Source organism: Monodon monoceros, unplaced genomic scaffold (assembly GCF_005190385.1).
Source record: "Monodon monoceros isolate NGI ecotype Baffin Bay Population unplaced genomic scaffold, NGI_Narwhal_1 Super_Scaffold_12, whole genome shotgun sequence".
Lineage (NCBI taxonomy): Eukaryota > Metazoa > Chordata > Mammalia > Artiodactyla > Monodontidae > Monodon > Monodon monoceros.
In genome coordinates this window covers 73,305,039-73,321,599 of record NW_021703768.1, presented here as the reverse complement: position 1 = coordinate 73,321,599, position 16,561 = coordinate 73,305,039, and the positions used below count along the sequence as shown (strand labels likewise).

The 16,561-nt window shown below is 38.2% G+C and overlaps 1 protein-coding gene across 1 annotated transcript in view; it reads right to left on the bottom strand.

Annotated features, from left to right (window-relative positions):
• ADGRV1 (adhesion G protein-coupled receptor V1) overlaps nt 1-16,561 on the bottom strand; it is a 520,998-nt gene that overhangs the window by 44,022 nt on the left and 460,415 nt on the right. Inside the window, exon 88 of the mRNA XM_029215616.1 lies at nt 12,242-12,363. Coding sequence (XP_029071449.1) covers nt 12,242-12,363 — 122 coding nt within the window. The remainder of the gene's footprint in view (nt 1-12,241; nt 12,364-16,561) is intronic.

The window sequence follows — 16,561 nt, the reverse complement described above, 5'->3', positions numbered from 1 at the left end:
ACGGGCCCAGCCGCTCTGCGGCATGTGGGATCTTCCCAGACCTGGGCACGAACCCGTGTCCCCTGCATTGGCAGGCGGACTCTCAACCACTGCACCACCAGGGAAACCCTGTTTCTCTGTATTTAAAATGGCAAATATAATAGTCTCTACCTTGCAGGGTTGTTGTAAGGATTAAATGAAATAAATACAATTCCACATAATAAGCACTTAATGAATATTAGTTACTATTGTTGTGATTTTTATTATAAATATATATTGAGCAGAGAGGCATGGAGACGTGTGGTCTAACATATACATATACAAACACATTCTAGATTAATGTTTTTGAATGGATGAATATAAAATTTCCAGTGTTATGATATTGGCTCAAAAATAAGGTAAAATACATGTAATCTACCATATTATCACTTTATAGTGAGAGTTTCCAAGGCTGACAGAGAATCTGAAGTGTTTATAGTTACACTCATCCTCATAACTAACATTTTGGAACAAAGGACACCCTATAACTAACAGATGTCATATTTACATCACATTTATATAGTATCTATACACTGGGGTCTTGTAGCTAAATAAGATCATTGAGATGATAGTTTAGTGAATGTGGCCTGTGACATCAACAGGGTTCTGAAAAGACCGAATAATCAGCAATTAGAGAAACACTGCTAACTGATTTCAGTGGTATGCTCTGAAGACCTGAAGCTCAGAGGTTTCATTTGTGTGGAAATAATCTTAAATGCATATGCAATTATGGTGTCACATGAGGGAAAGAAGAAAGGCAGTTAATGTTACTATACACCTATTATATGCTAGAAATCTAAAAATATTTTTTGCTTGATGTCCACAGATGCCTTACAAAGTAAATCGTAGTATTCCCATTTTGGAGAAATTAAATAATTTGCCTAAGACCACAAAGCTGAAAATCTGTAGGACAGTATCTGTATTCCAAAATACGTTTACCTCACTATTTCATGGTATTTCTCAAGCTAACGAGAATGTTATTTAAATATTTGCAGAGGGAAGCAGTAACATGGAATTGATTTATTCTGAAGGATGAAGATAGAACTTCCTGGATCCATCTAGCTAAAATGATTTTTTTAAAAATTTCAGTTTATATTTGAATTCATGCCATTAAAACTTTTTTCAGTAGGAGTTTAGTTGGCATTTTTAAAAATCCATATTCTGAGAAGGCCGACCTGTTTCCTAGAGCAGTAACCTTTCAAAATATGCACCTTTAGCTGCTCCTCTGCATTGATTGCCTGTTTGTCTTATTGGTGTATTTTAGTTTTGTGAAATAGGTATGAGGTTATTCTATAGCCAGAGGTTATTCTATAGCCAGAAAATCCTTTTTGAATCTCAGTCTTCAACTGATGGATTATAAATTCTAGGACCTTACTCAGTTTCTATTTTTCAAAATACTATATATATATATATATATATATATATACACTATATATATGTTTTGGTGATATAGAAGACATAAAGTACACCTCATCAGTTGACCTTAAGAAGTTGCATGTATAGGCTTCCTCATCAGTGTTCCCAGGAGCACCACCAGCCCAGTGCATATGTTTTAAGAGGTATCCACTGGATATCTGATGAATTGCAGTGACTCTAAATATCTTCACTTATTAATGTGCATTCTGTTTATATTAAACATTTATTAGATACTTGTTGAAATAAATTTGAGACTTTGGTTTCTGGCTCTGATAGAGTTTATATCAGATTAACTCTAATTGATTACAATTCTACAAGCTGGAGAATACACTTTCAGATACACATAGACAATAACAAAACAACAAATACAGTAACAAGACAGCAGAGGGAAGGCACCCAAACAGCTAGTATCTGAGGGACCAAGATCCTAGAGAGAAGCAAAACCCATTGAGTGGGGAGCCCTATATTCACTGCTTTTTTTTTTTTTTCTTCAGGGAGTTTTCCAATTCAAAGTGAGATGCCCAGAGGCTGAACAGAAAGTTGTAGCTGGGACTTGCAGCAATCTGACTAGGTTGGGGAGACAAAAAATAGAGTTCAAATCTACTAAAGCAACCGGGACTTGAGGGGCAAAGGCTCCAAAGAGAAAGGGAATGGTAAAGGCATTTGCCACTTCTCAAGCTGCATGGGGTTGAAAGGCTAAGAAACTAAGCAGAAAGCAGCTGCTCAGAGGCTCAAAAGCTAAGCAGAGAATTCAGTCGGTTCACAGTACCAGGGAATAAAACAACGGAGTCCAGAGACTGCGAGGAAGAGGAGTTCCAGGAAACAGGACAGGCTTTCAGCTGAGTCACCTGGGTCCCCTGAACAAACTTTTAGTTTGCCCCAAGAGAGGGGGCAAAACATAACTAGAGTAACCATCGCAATGCCTGAAACCCAGTTTCTGCTGGACCAAAGAGGTGATCAGCCCGTATTCTCTTTTGGCTTCCAAAAGAAAATTAAATCCTCTTCAGAGAAAGAAATTTGAACTTTTTATACGGGAGTTGCACACTGACTGCCCCCTATGAGAATTTACCTGTCAAAGCTTTTGTTTGGCCCACACAATGTTTGCTATTCTCATCTGCATGCTTTGGGGAGGAGGCTCTACTGTCTGGTTCTTCTACAGTCCCCACCAATCCCTGCAGTCTCACAATAAACCTATTTTGCCCCCATAAGTTACTTACCTGAAACTGAAGGCATGTGCTACACATTTAAAAGCAGATGAGTGATGACAACAATCTATGTTGTAAGCCAAGCACTGTGAGTGTAATCGCAAGGGACTGCATGAGGGGAATACCTAAGAGGGGATGACACCATTCAGGGGGAGAGCCAGTGGCTGAAGAGAGGATTTAAAGACTGAGCTCCGACAGACATGGAGAACAGGCTTGTGGCTGTCAAGGGGGAGGGGGACTGAGGGAGGGATGGAGTGGGAGTTTGGGGTTAGCGGATGCAAACTAGTATATATTGAATGGATAAACAACAAGGTCCTATGGTGTAGCACAGGGAGCTATATTCAATATCCTATGATAAACCACAATGGAAAAGAATATTTTTTAAAAAAGAATGTATATATGTATAACTGAATCACTTTGCTATACAGCAGAAATTAACACAATACTGTAAATCAACTATGCTTCAATAAAAAAAAAAAGACTGAGGGGCTTCCCTGGTGGCGCAGTGGTTGGGAGTCCGCCTGCCGATGCAGGGGACACAGGTTCGTAACCTGGTCCGGGAGGATCCCACATGCCGCGGAGCAGCTAGGCCCGTGAGCCATGGCCGCTGAGCCTGCGTGTCTGGAGCCTGTGCTCCGCAACAGAAGAGGCCACAACAGTGAGAGGCCCGCGTACCGCAAAAAAAAAAAGACTGAGCTTACACACTTCCTCTCTTTGGCCTCTCATTTGCCTTCATGTAGCTTCTGACAAACATTTCTTTTGTCCATTTATTCATTTATAGAACTTTGTATTTGTAAAACATTATGTAGTTTACCAATTATATTTTATACATATATTTTTATATAATACTTAGGACAAAACTGAGAGCAAGAATTAGCATCTCTCTCTGGAAAGTAGGTAACTAAAGCTCAGAGATGTCAAGTCATTTGGTAGAATAGAGGTTGCATGACACTTAATTGTATGCTTCTTCTACTATAACTAAACAGCTCAATATTAAAGAATGTTATCATAAAATATGCATATAAATGTATTTACAAAAAAAATGTATTATCCCCACCCCAATGTCTGAGTAATACATGAGGTAAAAACAAAATTTTAGACCCTGGAAAAATTATAAATTAACACCAAGGCAAAGAATCTGAATGACTGAGTAAAAACTGGCTCAAACGTTAACTGCTTTCTTCTCCCAAAACTGTTTTAACAAGGGGAGGTATGTGTCTCGCTTACTCTCATTCTTGTAGGTTTGATAATTCAGAATCAGAGTGTGCTAAATCCTTTCACAGGTAAAGTAAAGGCTCACAAAGCCCAAGAAGCCGTGTTACACGGTTAAAACGCAAAAAATGCAGTCATAGAGGGCGCAGGAAAAAACTTTGAAATGGAAAAACCACTGAGTAAGAAACTAACATAGGATTAGGGCAGGAGAAATGGGGTACCTGTTTTGCAAGGATGCAGCCAGGTGTCAAAACGTAGTCTATTCAATCCCATCATTTCTAAACCTGTATTTGTAGAAGACATTCACTGGCAGATCAGATCCTGACATTTGTATTTAGAGAACCCAGCACAAACAAAAGTAAAAACCCTGCAGTCTGTCTTAAGAGCCCTGCTTGGCCAATCAACAGGTTAATGAGAAGGTAATGCTATCATTCAATGTCAAATGGAGTAAGAAGTTTATTACATGAAAACTCAAAGATATTTCATCAGCCCAGATGCTACTGAACACTGAAAAGAGTTGCACGACCTAATCAAGACAATTTAAATACATCTACTTGTCTTAGCTTCTGTATATTTATTTGTAAAGTTACAGAAATGTCCTGGGACGTTCTGAAGAGCTAGTTTCTGTATATTTATTTGTAAAGTTACAGAAATGCTCTGGGACGTTCTGAAGAGCACACGAGGCATTCATTAGTTTCTGAATTTCACTCTACAAAACAAGTGTAGTAATTTTTTTCCACTGAGCTTGACATGGTTCTGGGACAAATCAATGATAGAATCCCAACCTCCTCTGGCTTCTACATGTTTATTCCAGGGTTTTCTGGGAACACTGGTTTTCCACTCTTCATGAATAGTTCATGTGCTAGTCTCCAATGGAAACAAAGTGACGTTTCTTATTACTGCTGGCCCTTGGAAAGCAATGGCAAAGGGAGTGACTTGAAACAATTAGTCCTCTGTAACTGATTATTTAACAATGTGTATTTCCCAAGAGCTGTTTATCCTCAAAAGGAAGCAGCCAAGACTAAATAGGTACTGTATCTATGTAGACACCTGCACTGAAGTCCTCTGGATGTGAAACGGGGATTCTCACAGAAGAAAATTAATGGAGGATTATTTTCTTTTCTATTCCATTTGCAATGAACCCTGTACCTTTCCGTGAGCAAGGAAACATATTCCATTTTTCACGATACCTCAAGGACTATTTTTATTGGGAAAATCTCTTCATGAAAGATGGATTTCGTTTTAAAGCTGAAATTCAACATAGAACAACAAGAGATACATGGAAAGCAAGGAAGGAAGAGAGGAAAGAAGGTAGAAAGAGAGGGAAGGAAGGAAGAAGGGAGAGAAAGAAAGAAGGAGGATAAAGAAAAGAAACACTATTTTTTAGTAGAAGAAAAATGCTTTATGTGTTCAAGGCACTCTAGTGGCCACTAAAAAACCAATAATTTTTTAAAATGTAGGAGAAACTGTTCCCACCTTTAAGTCACTTATTTCCCTAGCAATTTAGCTGTTAAAGATGCGGGGCTAGGAATGAAAATGATTTTAACTAGCTGACCTTAAATTTGAATACAGGCTATATATTTTTAGCTACGAATTCCATGTTGTAACTCCCTTCTCTGAAATAGGGAATGATTCAAAAACTGCCAGGGAACATCTCGAAACCAGATGCTCACATAAACGAACAAGTACAAGTCAGTTACAGGGAGACGGTCAAATAAGATTCTGAAGAATGTGGTCTCACAACTCACATACTGAGAAATGTCATATCCCCATACTATGTAAAGTTCCGCTCCCTTGCCAACTTATGCATTCCAAGAAGAATGCATTTCAGCTTTTGGAAAGGTTCTTCTCTGTATATGAATCTTCTCCAGAACTTATTTTTCAGCATCTCCAAGAAGCTCATGCCTCTTTACTGCCGGCTACCCTCATTATCTTACCTGGGATTCCCTACATGTAAGAAGATTGTCAGTCAGTGAAATTTTGACGTAGTCAATGTGAGAGCCCTAGAGAAACCTGAAATAAATGCTGTATGTAAGTCTGAAGCTGAGTGGTTAGGTTAAAAATAGAAATGTATTTTAGAACATAGTTAAGCTAGGAGCGATGCACAAAATGTTTAGAGTGTGGCATAGGCACTGACCCGTCAGACTGCAGGTCTAGTGCTGGAGCAGGGTCCTGGCGCTCTCTGTCTAGCCAAGCATTAGCCTTTTAGCTGCTAGAGGTCTGTGGTGCTTCTAGCTTAAATAGCTAGAAGTCTGGGACACTTGCAGGGGGTTTAGACAGTACCTATTTCAATATTATGATGACTGATAGGGTTCTACTAGTGACTACCAGCTGAGTATCAAACTTAGTGATTATTTTATTTAATTGTTACACAAATGTGGATATACCTTGGACTAAACATTTTAAGAAAGTTGTCATCTGTAAGTTTTAGCATAAATCTACTTAGAAATGACAAATTCAACTTTTTTTTAAAAAAAATAGAAGTTATTGAGTTAATGGATGAGAAAATTAAGAAAAATAATGTAGTCCCTTATGACTTTTCTGTGGACAATACAGAGACATTTGGTTATATGACGGATCCCAAGGATATTCATAATAAACCTATGTCACATTGATTAAGTTTCCTAGTAGTTTGACAATAGCTGCCCTTGGCCTTGTCCAAACATATCAAAGAACAAGAAAATTTAGAAAATATATATAATGAAAAAAAAAAAAAAGAAAATATATATAATGGACACCTGTTACTTTGGTCTGCCTAGCATTGTTACCATTCTATTGGTAAGAGATTCTTTTCTTCTGGTGGGAATTCCATTCCATGTGGTTTTTGTGAGATCAACTCATCTTTCCACTGTTAGCGTCTGCTCATGACCCAGGCCTGGCCAGAGTACCTGCCACCCTGTGACTGGTTTCTGGATAATGAGTGATTCAAAGTGAGGGTAATTTAAGTCCTTCACAGGATTTTCCCTGTTGGGGCTGGAAAGCCGGTAGGAATTAAGACTGGTGGTGGCTACCGTGCTCAGCGCACTCAGAAAGCCCATTTAGCAAAAAACAAGATAGAGCCCCGAGGCCTTTGGGATTTGGGATTGCTTAGCAAGTATGTACAGAACTACTTTTTTCTTTTTGGAAATTTTAGAGTCCCTCTTTTGATACAAAAGAAAGCGTAATGGAAATCAGGATTTGTTCACCTCACATCCACACATCAAGTGCATCATGGGGAAGTGGAAAAACAGCAGATACCATAAACATGCTGACATGCTAGCAAGCAACTCCTAGAATTAAAAAAAAACAACAACCCAGGAAATAAACTCAGAGGACATTTCCCCCTTTATTCTCTATGTTCTGCTTACTCTCGATACTCAACAGTTTAAATTTTTTTAAACAATCAAGAAGATGTAAATAACATGCCTAAATCAATAAAAATTTGAATTAAAGTTCAGTTCTTGAGGAAAAAATGTCTTAGAGTTCAAGGAAGAAGCAATAAAAATAACAGTAGACATATTTAGAATGATAACTTTTTTCACATCACTTTTGCATTTGCATCCATCATGCTTTAGAAAGTATTTCATATACATTTTCTTAAAATGCTCAAACATATTAAAAGTTTGGTAGCTCAACCCTGAATCTTCAGAAAGTGATCAAGAAATTTCTGATAATATTTCAAATGATCAAGATTTTCTTTTTTAAATTGTACCCAATAATAAATATCAAATATCAGAATATTATAAAAATATAACTTTCATCTGTCAGTTTCAGAGCACCTATGGTATAATAATAATCTGGATTAAAAAGTGAGGCAGTAATCACCTCTGAGCAAAATATAAAAGCCAAGCGTAAGATATATAGTACACCTTTCCGGTCACAGGTGTTGACAAAAGCCAATAAGAAAATACAAAAGTCAGGGACTCCCCTGGTGGTCCAGTGAGTAAGACTCCGTGTTCCCAATGCAGGGGGCCTGGGTTCGATCCCTGGTTGGGAAACTAGATCCTGCATGCATGCGGCAACTAAGAGTTTGCATGCCGCAACTAAGAGTCCACATGCCACAACTAAGAGTCCTCATGCCGCAACTAAAAGATCCCGCATGCTGCAACTAAAGATCCCGCATGCCGCAACTAAGACCCAGAGCAGCCTAAATAAATAAATTAATTAATTTTAAAAAAGCATGAATCATGGAAATGCCCAAGTTGAAGACGTGAAGTAGTTTATAAATTAAATGAACTTTAATAAACCCTAGAGAAACCATATTTTCCAAGTGTTTCTTAACAGGCATTCCTTTTAGGACTGACTCACTGAGCACTGGTGCTAGGAATGTGCCAGTGCACCAGATACCAGGCAACAGTGATACAAAAAGTCATTGCTTCAATGGTGCCGCATAGATGGAATTAAGCTCATTAAACATGAGTTTGAAATATTTTTAGTTTTTACTTATACTTAGCTTGTTTTCAGTTCCTCAAAGAAAGAGATCATAACAATTCCTTTTTTATCTTCCTGTGAAACATAGTTTAATCCTCAACAATCCTCCTTTATTACCAAACCTCTAACCTCCATAAGAGCTCAATAAACCTTTCTCTTGTGTGTGGTTTGATAGGTTACAATGGCTACCATTTCAACCGTAAGGCTTAATTTATTTAATTACTGCTGAATTACAATTACAGATTTCAGGTGTCCAACCCGAATCCCACCAATTTCTCTCTAAGCAGTCATTTCTTTACCATCTTCCAACCCACCGTAATTTATTATTTACTTTCTGCTTAGAAACTGCTCCTTACCTTTTACTATTTTTACCACAAGCTTTTAATCCATTCCTCTCAACAAATGTTCTTGCTTTTTGCCTTTCAGAGATAAGAGAGAGCATTACATACAAACCCCAACTTTCCAGACTTTCAGCTCCAGAAGAGTTTTTCGTGTACTCCTATCCTTCCTTCTTTCCTGAGCCTCAGTGAAAGAAACATGTCTAACTCCTCCCACAGACAGGCCGTCTGTTTCTTCTGTTTTCCTGCCCTGTCCATGATCTTGCCAGGGCAATGAGCCTTTCCTCCAGTTGTCAGTTTTTTCTTCTCTGTTGGTTCTTTTCACAAGGAAAGAAAACCAAACCCCCAAGTTTCCTTTGAACCAACCAATCTTCCTTCCTAAGCTATTATTGCTTTCTCCATTAAACTTCTTGAATAAAACAAACCAAAAAAACCTGCTCTTTAAGTGTGAGTTACTGTACAATTGCTTTATGTTCATTATGCCATTTAATTAAATCACACTGTAATCCTAAATGGTATTTATTCCCGTTTCACAGATGAAGAAAGTAGAACTGGGTAAACATCTGTGACTCAGCTGAAGTCAACCAGATAGTAGGCTGGTGGAGTTACGATCACACACACTTTAACCAATGGTTCTCAAGCTGTGGTCTCTAGAGCAGCTGTATCAGCATCTCCTGGAACTTGTTAGAAATGCAAATTCTCAGGTCCCACCCTGATCTACTGTATTAGAAGCTCTGGGTGTGGGACCTACATCTGTGTTTTAGCAAGCCCTTCACGAGATTCTGATGACACCACAGTGCGGGGACCAGTGCACTAGACCACAATGCCCTTCTGTTCTCATTCTATTTAACTTCTCTGCTACACTTGACAGAGTTAGGTGTTTTCTTTTGAAGCCGTCTTTTCTACCAGAAACTCCAAACTACTATATCTTGATTCTATTTCACTAACAATCTCTTTCACTAGCCTTCCTGCTAAAACATTGGTTAGCTTTACTAATGTCTCCCAAATCTCACCAACTCACCAACTTTGCTGCATGCTCCCTAAGACCCTCTCTTGTTGTAATCTCCATGTTGACCAAAGGAGTCAGTGCCCAGCCATTCATCGTAGCCAGCATCTCTAGGTGACGTTGCTTTCTTGCCCCCTACACTCCTACATTTAATTGGCTAACCAAATTTCGTCAATATTTATCTCTAGAATATTCTCAAACCTGTCACCTATCTCTATCCCCAGGTGCACTCCCAAACATTATAGGCTGGAATATGATAACAGCCTTCTTGCCTGGAGCTGCTCTTCTTTTCAATACCATCCTAAACATTTCCAGTTATCCTTCTAAAAAGCAGGTATAAGCATGTCATTCCCATTCAAAATTTAAAAATTAAAAAAAAAAAAAACCCTAACAAAATTTTAAAAACTAATCAGAATAAAACAAACAAAACACCCAACTTTTATGGCTTCCCTTTACCTAAAGGCTGAAGTTTAACATCCTATTCTGAGCATGGTAACATGGTGATTAAGCCAACCTAGCCTTCTGTCTCCTCTCCCACCACTAACTGCAAAACCTTTCTTCCTCCCCCAAACCTTTGGTAAATGTAGGCAAGATTAATCACGTTTCTTTTTTGCAGTCTAGGCTAACACTGTATTCTCTGCCTGAAATACCGATCTCTAACTATCTACTCATCACTTATTTAACAAACATTAAATATGACACAAACTCAGGGGCAGGTAAAATGAACAAATTGAATATATCGAGTATAATGAGGTAACGTGCCCCATCTAAAGAGGGCAGCATCTACTCAAGACTTGAAAATTGCTGCCATGCAAATACTGCCATTAGAGGAAAGCCAGACATTCAGGTTTTCATGTGAAATTTCTCAATTTAAAAATTGAGCAAATATTTATTTTTCACATCTTTATTGGAATATAAATGCTTTACAATGGTGTGTTAGTTTCTGCTGTATAACAAAGTGAATCAGCTATACATATATATATGTCCCCATATCTCCTCTCCCTTGAGCATCCCTCCCACCCCTCTAGGTGGTCACAAAGCACCGAGCTGATCTCCCTGTGCTGTGCAGCTGCTTCCCACTGGCTATCTATTTCACATTTGGTAGTGTATATATGTCAGTGCTACTCTCTCACTTCATCTCAGCTTCCCCTTCCCCCCATCCCCGGTGCTCTCATGTCTGTTCTCTACACGTCTGCGTCTTTATTCCTGCCCTGCCACTGGGTTCATCCGTACCGCTTTTTTAAATTCCATATAAATGCGTTAGCATACAGTATTTGCTTTTCTCTTTCTGACTTACTTCACTCTGTATATTAAAAAAATCTAAAACCCTGTTCTGTGTACCATTGTGTGTCCACCAAATAAAACACATCTATAGGCTGTCAATGTGGACTTTGGTGTTAGTTCTGCTAGGCCTAGGTATTCAAAGGTGACCAAGACAGGGCCTCTGACCTGAGTGGCTCACCTTTGGTGTTCAGCTCAAACACTAGCACAGGCAGGAGTAAACAAGTCCTCTACTCTGCTCTCATAACACTTTGTTTACATGGCACCTGCCAGAGTATACCCTTACAGCTAATTGTTTGCTTACTCCCTGAATCATCAGGTCCTAGAGAAGCAGTGCTGTCATCTTCACCCTAGTAATGGTAGCACTGGCACACTGTGCTAGTAGCTGGTACTCAATTATAACTCTATTGGGAGGTGTCTATATATCAACTTGTATCAACTTGATTCCAAATGTTTAAGCCACTTTGTATTTTTCCCTCTCTAAATCGATATTATGTTTTGATTAGGTACCATGCTGTTAGATATGATCTCACTAATGAATCTGTCTCCTAAAAAGCAAACCTAAATATGTTTTGAGTCATGTTTCAGTTTTATGCTATAATCCTAATATTTTTCCTACAGAGGTTTCTTGTAAGATGGTGGTCCACACAAGGGCTGTTTACAGATATCCTTGGCAAATTCAAAAAATTGTTTTAGTCTAGGACACATCTTTTCACTTTGAAAAATAAGAAAAAATGTGTTCATTTGTTCAGTTTGCTAATTTCAGGGTACAACTTTTTTTCCATTTAATGAGAGCACTAAAAAAGTCAGCTTTAACTTTTGTTACAGTTATATAATTCCTGGTTACGCTATCCAAACATTCTCACAAAGCTAATTTAAGCTAGGCATTGCCAGACTTGGAGGATGTCAATCAGTTTTCAGTGAACCAAAACACCAAGCACCAGACTCAAGAGGGAATTGCTTGACCATCACTGTTATTTTACTCTCAGTTGATCTAATTTCTAGACACAGACCCACTCCAAATATGTGCATATGCCCTAGATGGCTGCCATCTGTGAAGTTTATAAACATCAATCCTATTGAAAAAGAAACATGTTTTTGTAGTTACTTAGGTGTTGTCAAAATGAAGGAGGGTTAATATTTTATGTCTTCCCTATTTGTATAACCAGCAGTTAGAGGGTCCAGCCATATTTCAGGTGTTAAAAAATTTTAACATAATCTTTGTCATTTTATTCTAAAACTCTGTATGATGTTTTTGGGCATACGAATTCACCTACATGTGGACACTTGATTTCTTTACGTTGAAACTCCCTGCCTCGTGTTTATGTGTGCTGTAACCAAACTGTAAGGCTTACCTGCAGACTGTTGAAAATGACAAAGAGGACCAGCATCCAGAAGTGTCTGTAAGCCATGTGCAGGCCTCCCCAAAGCCATGTCATTGAAATCAGGGCAAAGAGATATAAAACCAGTGGAATTTCTAGACACCATAAAATAAAAAGAAAAGAAAAAAAATTTTTGAACTTCAGAATACTGCATAATCATACATATACACAAAATTATTTTTAGCTACTTTCTGGAGATACTCTCTATGTCTAGGCACTCATTTTGAAAGAACAACCTTGGAAATACCAGTCTTACAACAGAGAAGAGAAGGCAACGGTAACGTTGCTCAGTCCACCTTCCTTCTGTTTTGCTGGTAGGCAGGGGACTGAAGAAGGATGAGAACTGTTCCTCTCCTAGACTACCACCTGCTGGACTGTTCAGGAAGTGCCACCAACAACTGGGGAGATGCAATCACATTTCAATCCCAGGGAAGACCAGGTATATAAATCTCCTTAAAAGAGCTCTCTACCAGAAAATGGTAGGCAGCAGTGTGCTCTCAAAATTACTGTAGTCCAGTCTGACATTTTAAAACTTAAGTGATATAACTTGTTTGTATGTAATGGAAAAATACATATTTATCTCTTTTTCTGAGTGGACACCAAACGTCACAGCTATGGTTAAGAGCAAAGATGAAGTGAAGGATTCACTACTGACAACACTAAGCTTATTCTACCCATCATTTTATTGTGCAATTTGTTTTAATAGTTTCCAGAACAGATTTCTTCAGGGCCAAAGGACTTCATTACCCTTTCTACTTATTTTTGATATTTGGGATTTAGTATAACAATCTTAAAGAAGGGTTATTAATATTTAAATGGCAAGCTATAGAATATTTGGAAACTGAATCAGATCTTAGCAGCTGCACATAAACACATTTTCAAGCTACTGAAAGACATCAGGAAGGACCACACATCACTGACAACTCTCATGACAGACCTCAAGGTCCATATATACTCAACATCATCAATTAATGCCTAAAATCTACATACATTGTGGAAATCTAAACAGTTATTTACAATTGTAGCAAATTAAAATTTTTTATTTTGAAACAATCTCAAACTTATAGAAGGCTTCCAAGTACAGTATGACAAGAAAGTTTTGTTTTTCCCTGAACCATTTGAAAGTTGCCAACCTGATCCCCCATCACCCTCTGAACATTGCAATGTATATTTTCTACAAAGACATTCTCCTACATTAACACAATACAACCATCAAATGAGAAAATTAACACTGATATGTTACGACTATCCTCAGATCCCACTCAAGATCAGTCAATTATTCCAGTAATTTCCTTTGTAGCAGAAGAATCCAGTTGACATTTCTGTAGTCTTCTTTAATCTGAAATGGCTCCTTTAACAGTATGGAGGTTCCTTAAAAAACTAAAAATAAAACTACCATACAACCTAGCAATCCCACTACTGGGCATATACCCTGAGAAAACCACAATTCAAAAAGAGTCATGTACCACAATGTTCACTGCAGCTCTATTTACAATAGCCAGGACTTGGAAGCAACCTAAGTGTCCATTGGCAGATGAATGGATAAAGAAGATGTGGCACATATATACAATGGAATATTACTCAGCCATAAAAAGAAACGAAATTTTGTTATTTGTAGTGAGGTGGATGGACCTAGAGTCTGTCATACAGAGTGAAGTAAGTCAGAAAGAGAAAAACAAATACCGTATGCTAACACATATATATGGAATGTAAAAAAAAAAAGGTCATGAAGAACCTAGGGGCAACTAGGGGCAAGACAGGAATAAAGATGCAGACCTACTAGAGAATGTCCTCAAGGACACGGGGAGGGGGAAGGGTAAGCTGGAACAAAGTGAGAGAGTGGTAGTGTATATATGGACATATATACACTACCAAATGTAAAATAGATAGGTAGTGGGAAGCAGTCGCATAGCACAGGGAGATCAGCTTGGTGCTTTGTGACCCAAGGGTGGGAGGGAGGGAGATACAAGAGGGAAGAGATATGGGGATATATGTACATGTATAACTGATTCACTTTGTTATATAGCAGAAATTAACACACCATTGTAAAGCAATTATACTCCAATAAAAATGTTTAAAAAATAAATAAATAAAAATAAAATGGCTCCTTTGAGTGTCATTGGCTTTTGTGACTCTGGCATGTTTGAAGATTACCAGCTAGTTTGTCTTGTAGAGTGCCCTTAAATTTGAGTTTGATATTTTCCTATGATTTAGATTATAAGCTTTGCCAGAAATCACAGAAGTGATCCTGGGTTCTTTTCATAACATTCTATTGGATGGCACAAGATTTCTATTTGTCCCATTATCTAGGAGGCTCATTTTGGTCATTTGATTAAGGTAGTGGCTGCATGAATTCTCCATCGTAAAGTTAGTCTTTTTCCCTTTGTAATTAGTGTGTATCTTGCATGACATTACTTTGAAACTAGGTAAATATCCTTTCACTTATCAAATATCTGATTTATGCGTTTACTTATTTTTATAATATGGACTCATATATTCTCAACGTAATGGGTTATCATCTATTACTACCATTTATTTTGATGCTCAAATTGTCCTAAGTCTGATTAGTGGGAACCCCTTCAAGATGGTTTCTGTGACTTCTGTTATGTCCTCATCATTCTGTTTTGGCCCAACAAGATGTTTCAAGCTCATCTTGTACTTTCCCTGCCCCAGTCCTGGCTTCCTTTAGGGTAGAATGGTGTTCAGAAACCAAGATCTGGGGCTGGGTATGGTCATTGCTATTGGGGTGCTGCTGCTCCTACGTCCTCTCAGTAGACAGAGCTGGGGAATACCTGTCTGCATACATCTGCACACACACTCATTTCCATCTAGATTTCTATATCTATCTCTGTACAATGAAAATCATTAGTGTATACCAATATTTCCAATTCCAATCCAATGCCACAAGGTTAATTGGAATTGTCTCTCTTTCTGTATTTGTTAACTTCCTTCTCTGTTGGCAAGAAATGTATTTCTCATTATTCTTAAAATATTTACCTATTTGATCAACTCTATTTGATTGTAACCAGTCTCCCATTGCTGTTGTCCCTGCCTTGCACAGATGGCCTCCCAAATGCACTCAGGTTCTTAGGAGTCTCGTGAGTATACTCCACCCTTCACACGGATGCCCCCTCACAATGATTGGCTTGTGACACTCCATGCTTGACACCTTCCACTGCATGCATACCTGGCTCTGTCAAACTAATGGCTTTAAGATGGAATTGTTCTGGAAGGGAAAAGAAAGGAAAGAAAGAAAGGAAGAGGGAACCTGAGCATTTTTTTTTTTTGAGAAGAAAAAAGGCTTTCGAAGGACACCATACTGATATCTTATCAGATATCACCTTTTTAGAAAAATGTCAATTGTCTAAGTTATTACAACTGCATAGAGAAAATAAGAATAATATAAGACACAGTTTATGCAGATGAATAGTTCCTGTGTCTTCGATGCCTTACCACAGGACAGGAGCAAATATATTAAGATTTATTTAATTTTTTTTAAAAAAACATCATTTTTGTTTAATGAAATCATACAATCTGCTAAAGGGCCAGAAGGCTCTTTTTTACTTCTGACAAGATACCTTAATACTTAGGAAATTGCCTAAGCTATGCTCATGAAAGTTTTCAGAGATTAGGTATTAGTCTGGCAACTGCATCCTTTGCTCTCACTGTGCAAGGACAAAATTCTATTTATGGCTCTGTGTACAGTGTAAAAGGACATGCATATTTTGCATGAACAGCTAGGAACCAAATTTTCAAAATTTGGCCTGCATGTTCCTGTGAGTGCCTAGAGCCAGACAAGTGCTGTGCTGCTGACAAAGCTCCATGCGGAAGCCAAAAGAGCATACTGGGGCTGACTAGGAACACCCAGGGCTCATGTTTTTCTGGAACTCTGCAGAAAAGTGTGGTAGTTTGGCAACCCAGATCAGAAACTGCAAGGAAAGAAAGCCAGTCATAAATAACTCAGTATACCACAACAGACCCCAGGCTGGTTTTCCAGCAGTGCAACAATAACTAAGACATGATTTCAGATGGAAGAAACATATCCAGAGGTACATCTGGATTTTGTAGGCCTGAACTTTTATAAAATTTGGAAAGGCTTCTTTAAAAAATAAAAATTTCAAAAGCATAATTAGGTAGAAGATCTTGGAAGAGGTCCATGCAAGTAACAGGCCCTAAAATGTATGCCTCACCAGCTTTATGGTTAACCTAAAGGAGGTACCTTTCACCTCTGGGGCCTAGAGTAACAATGACCAAAGGGAGAAGGGGTGTTGAGAGTGGGTGATGGTGATGAAA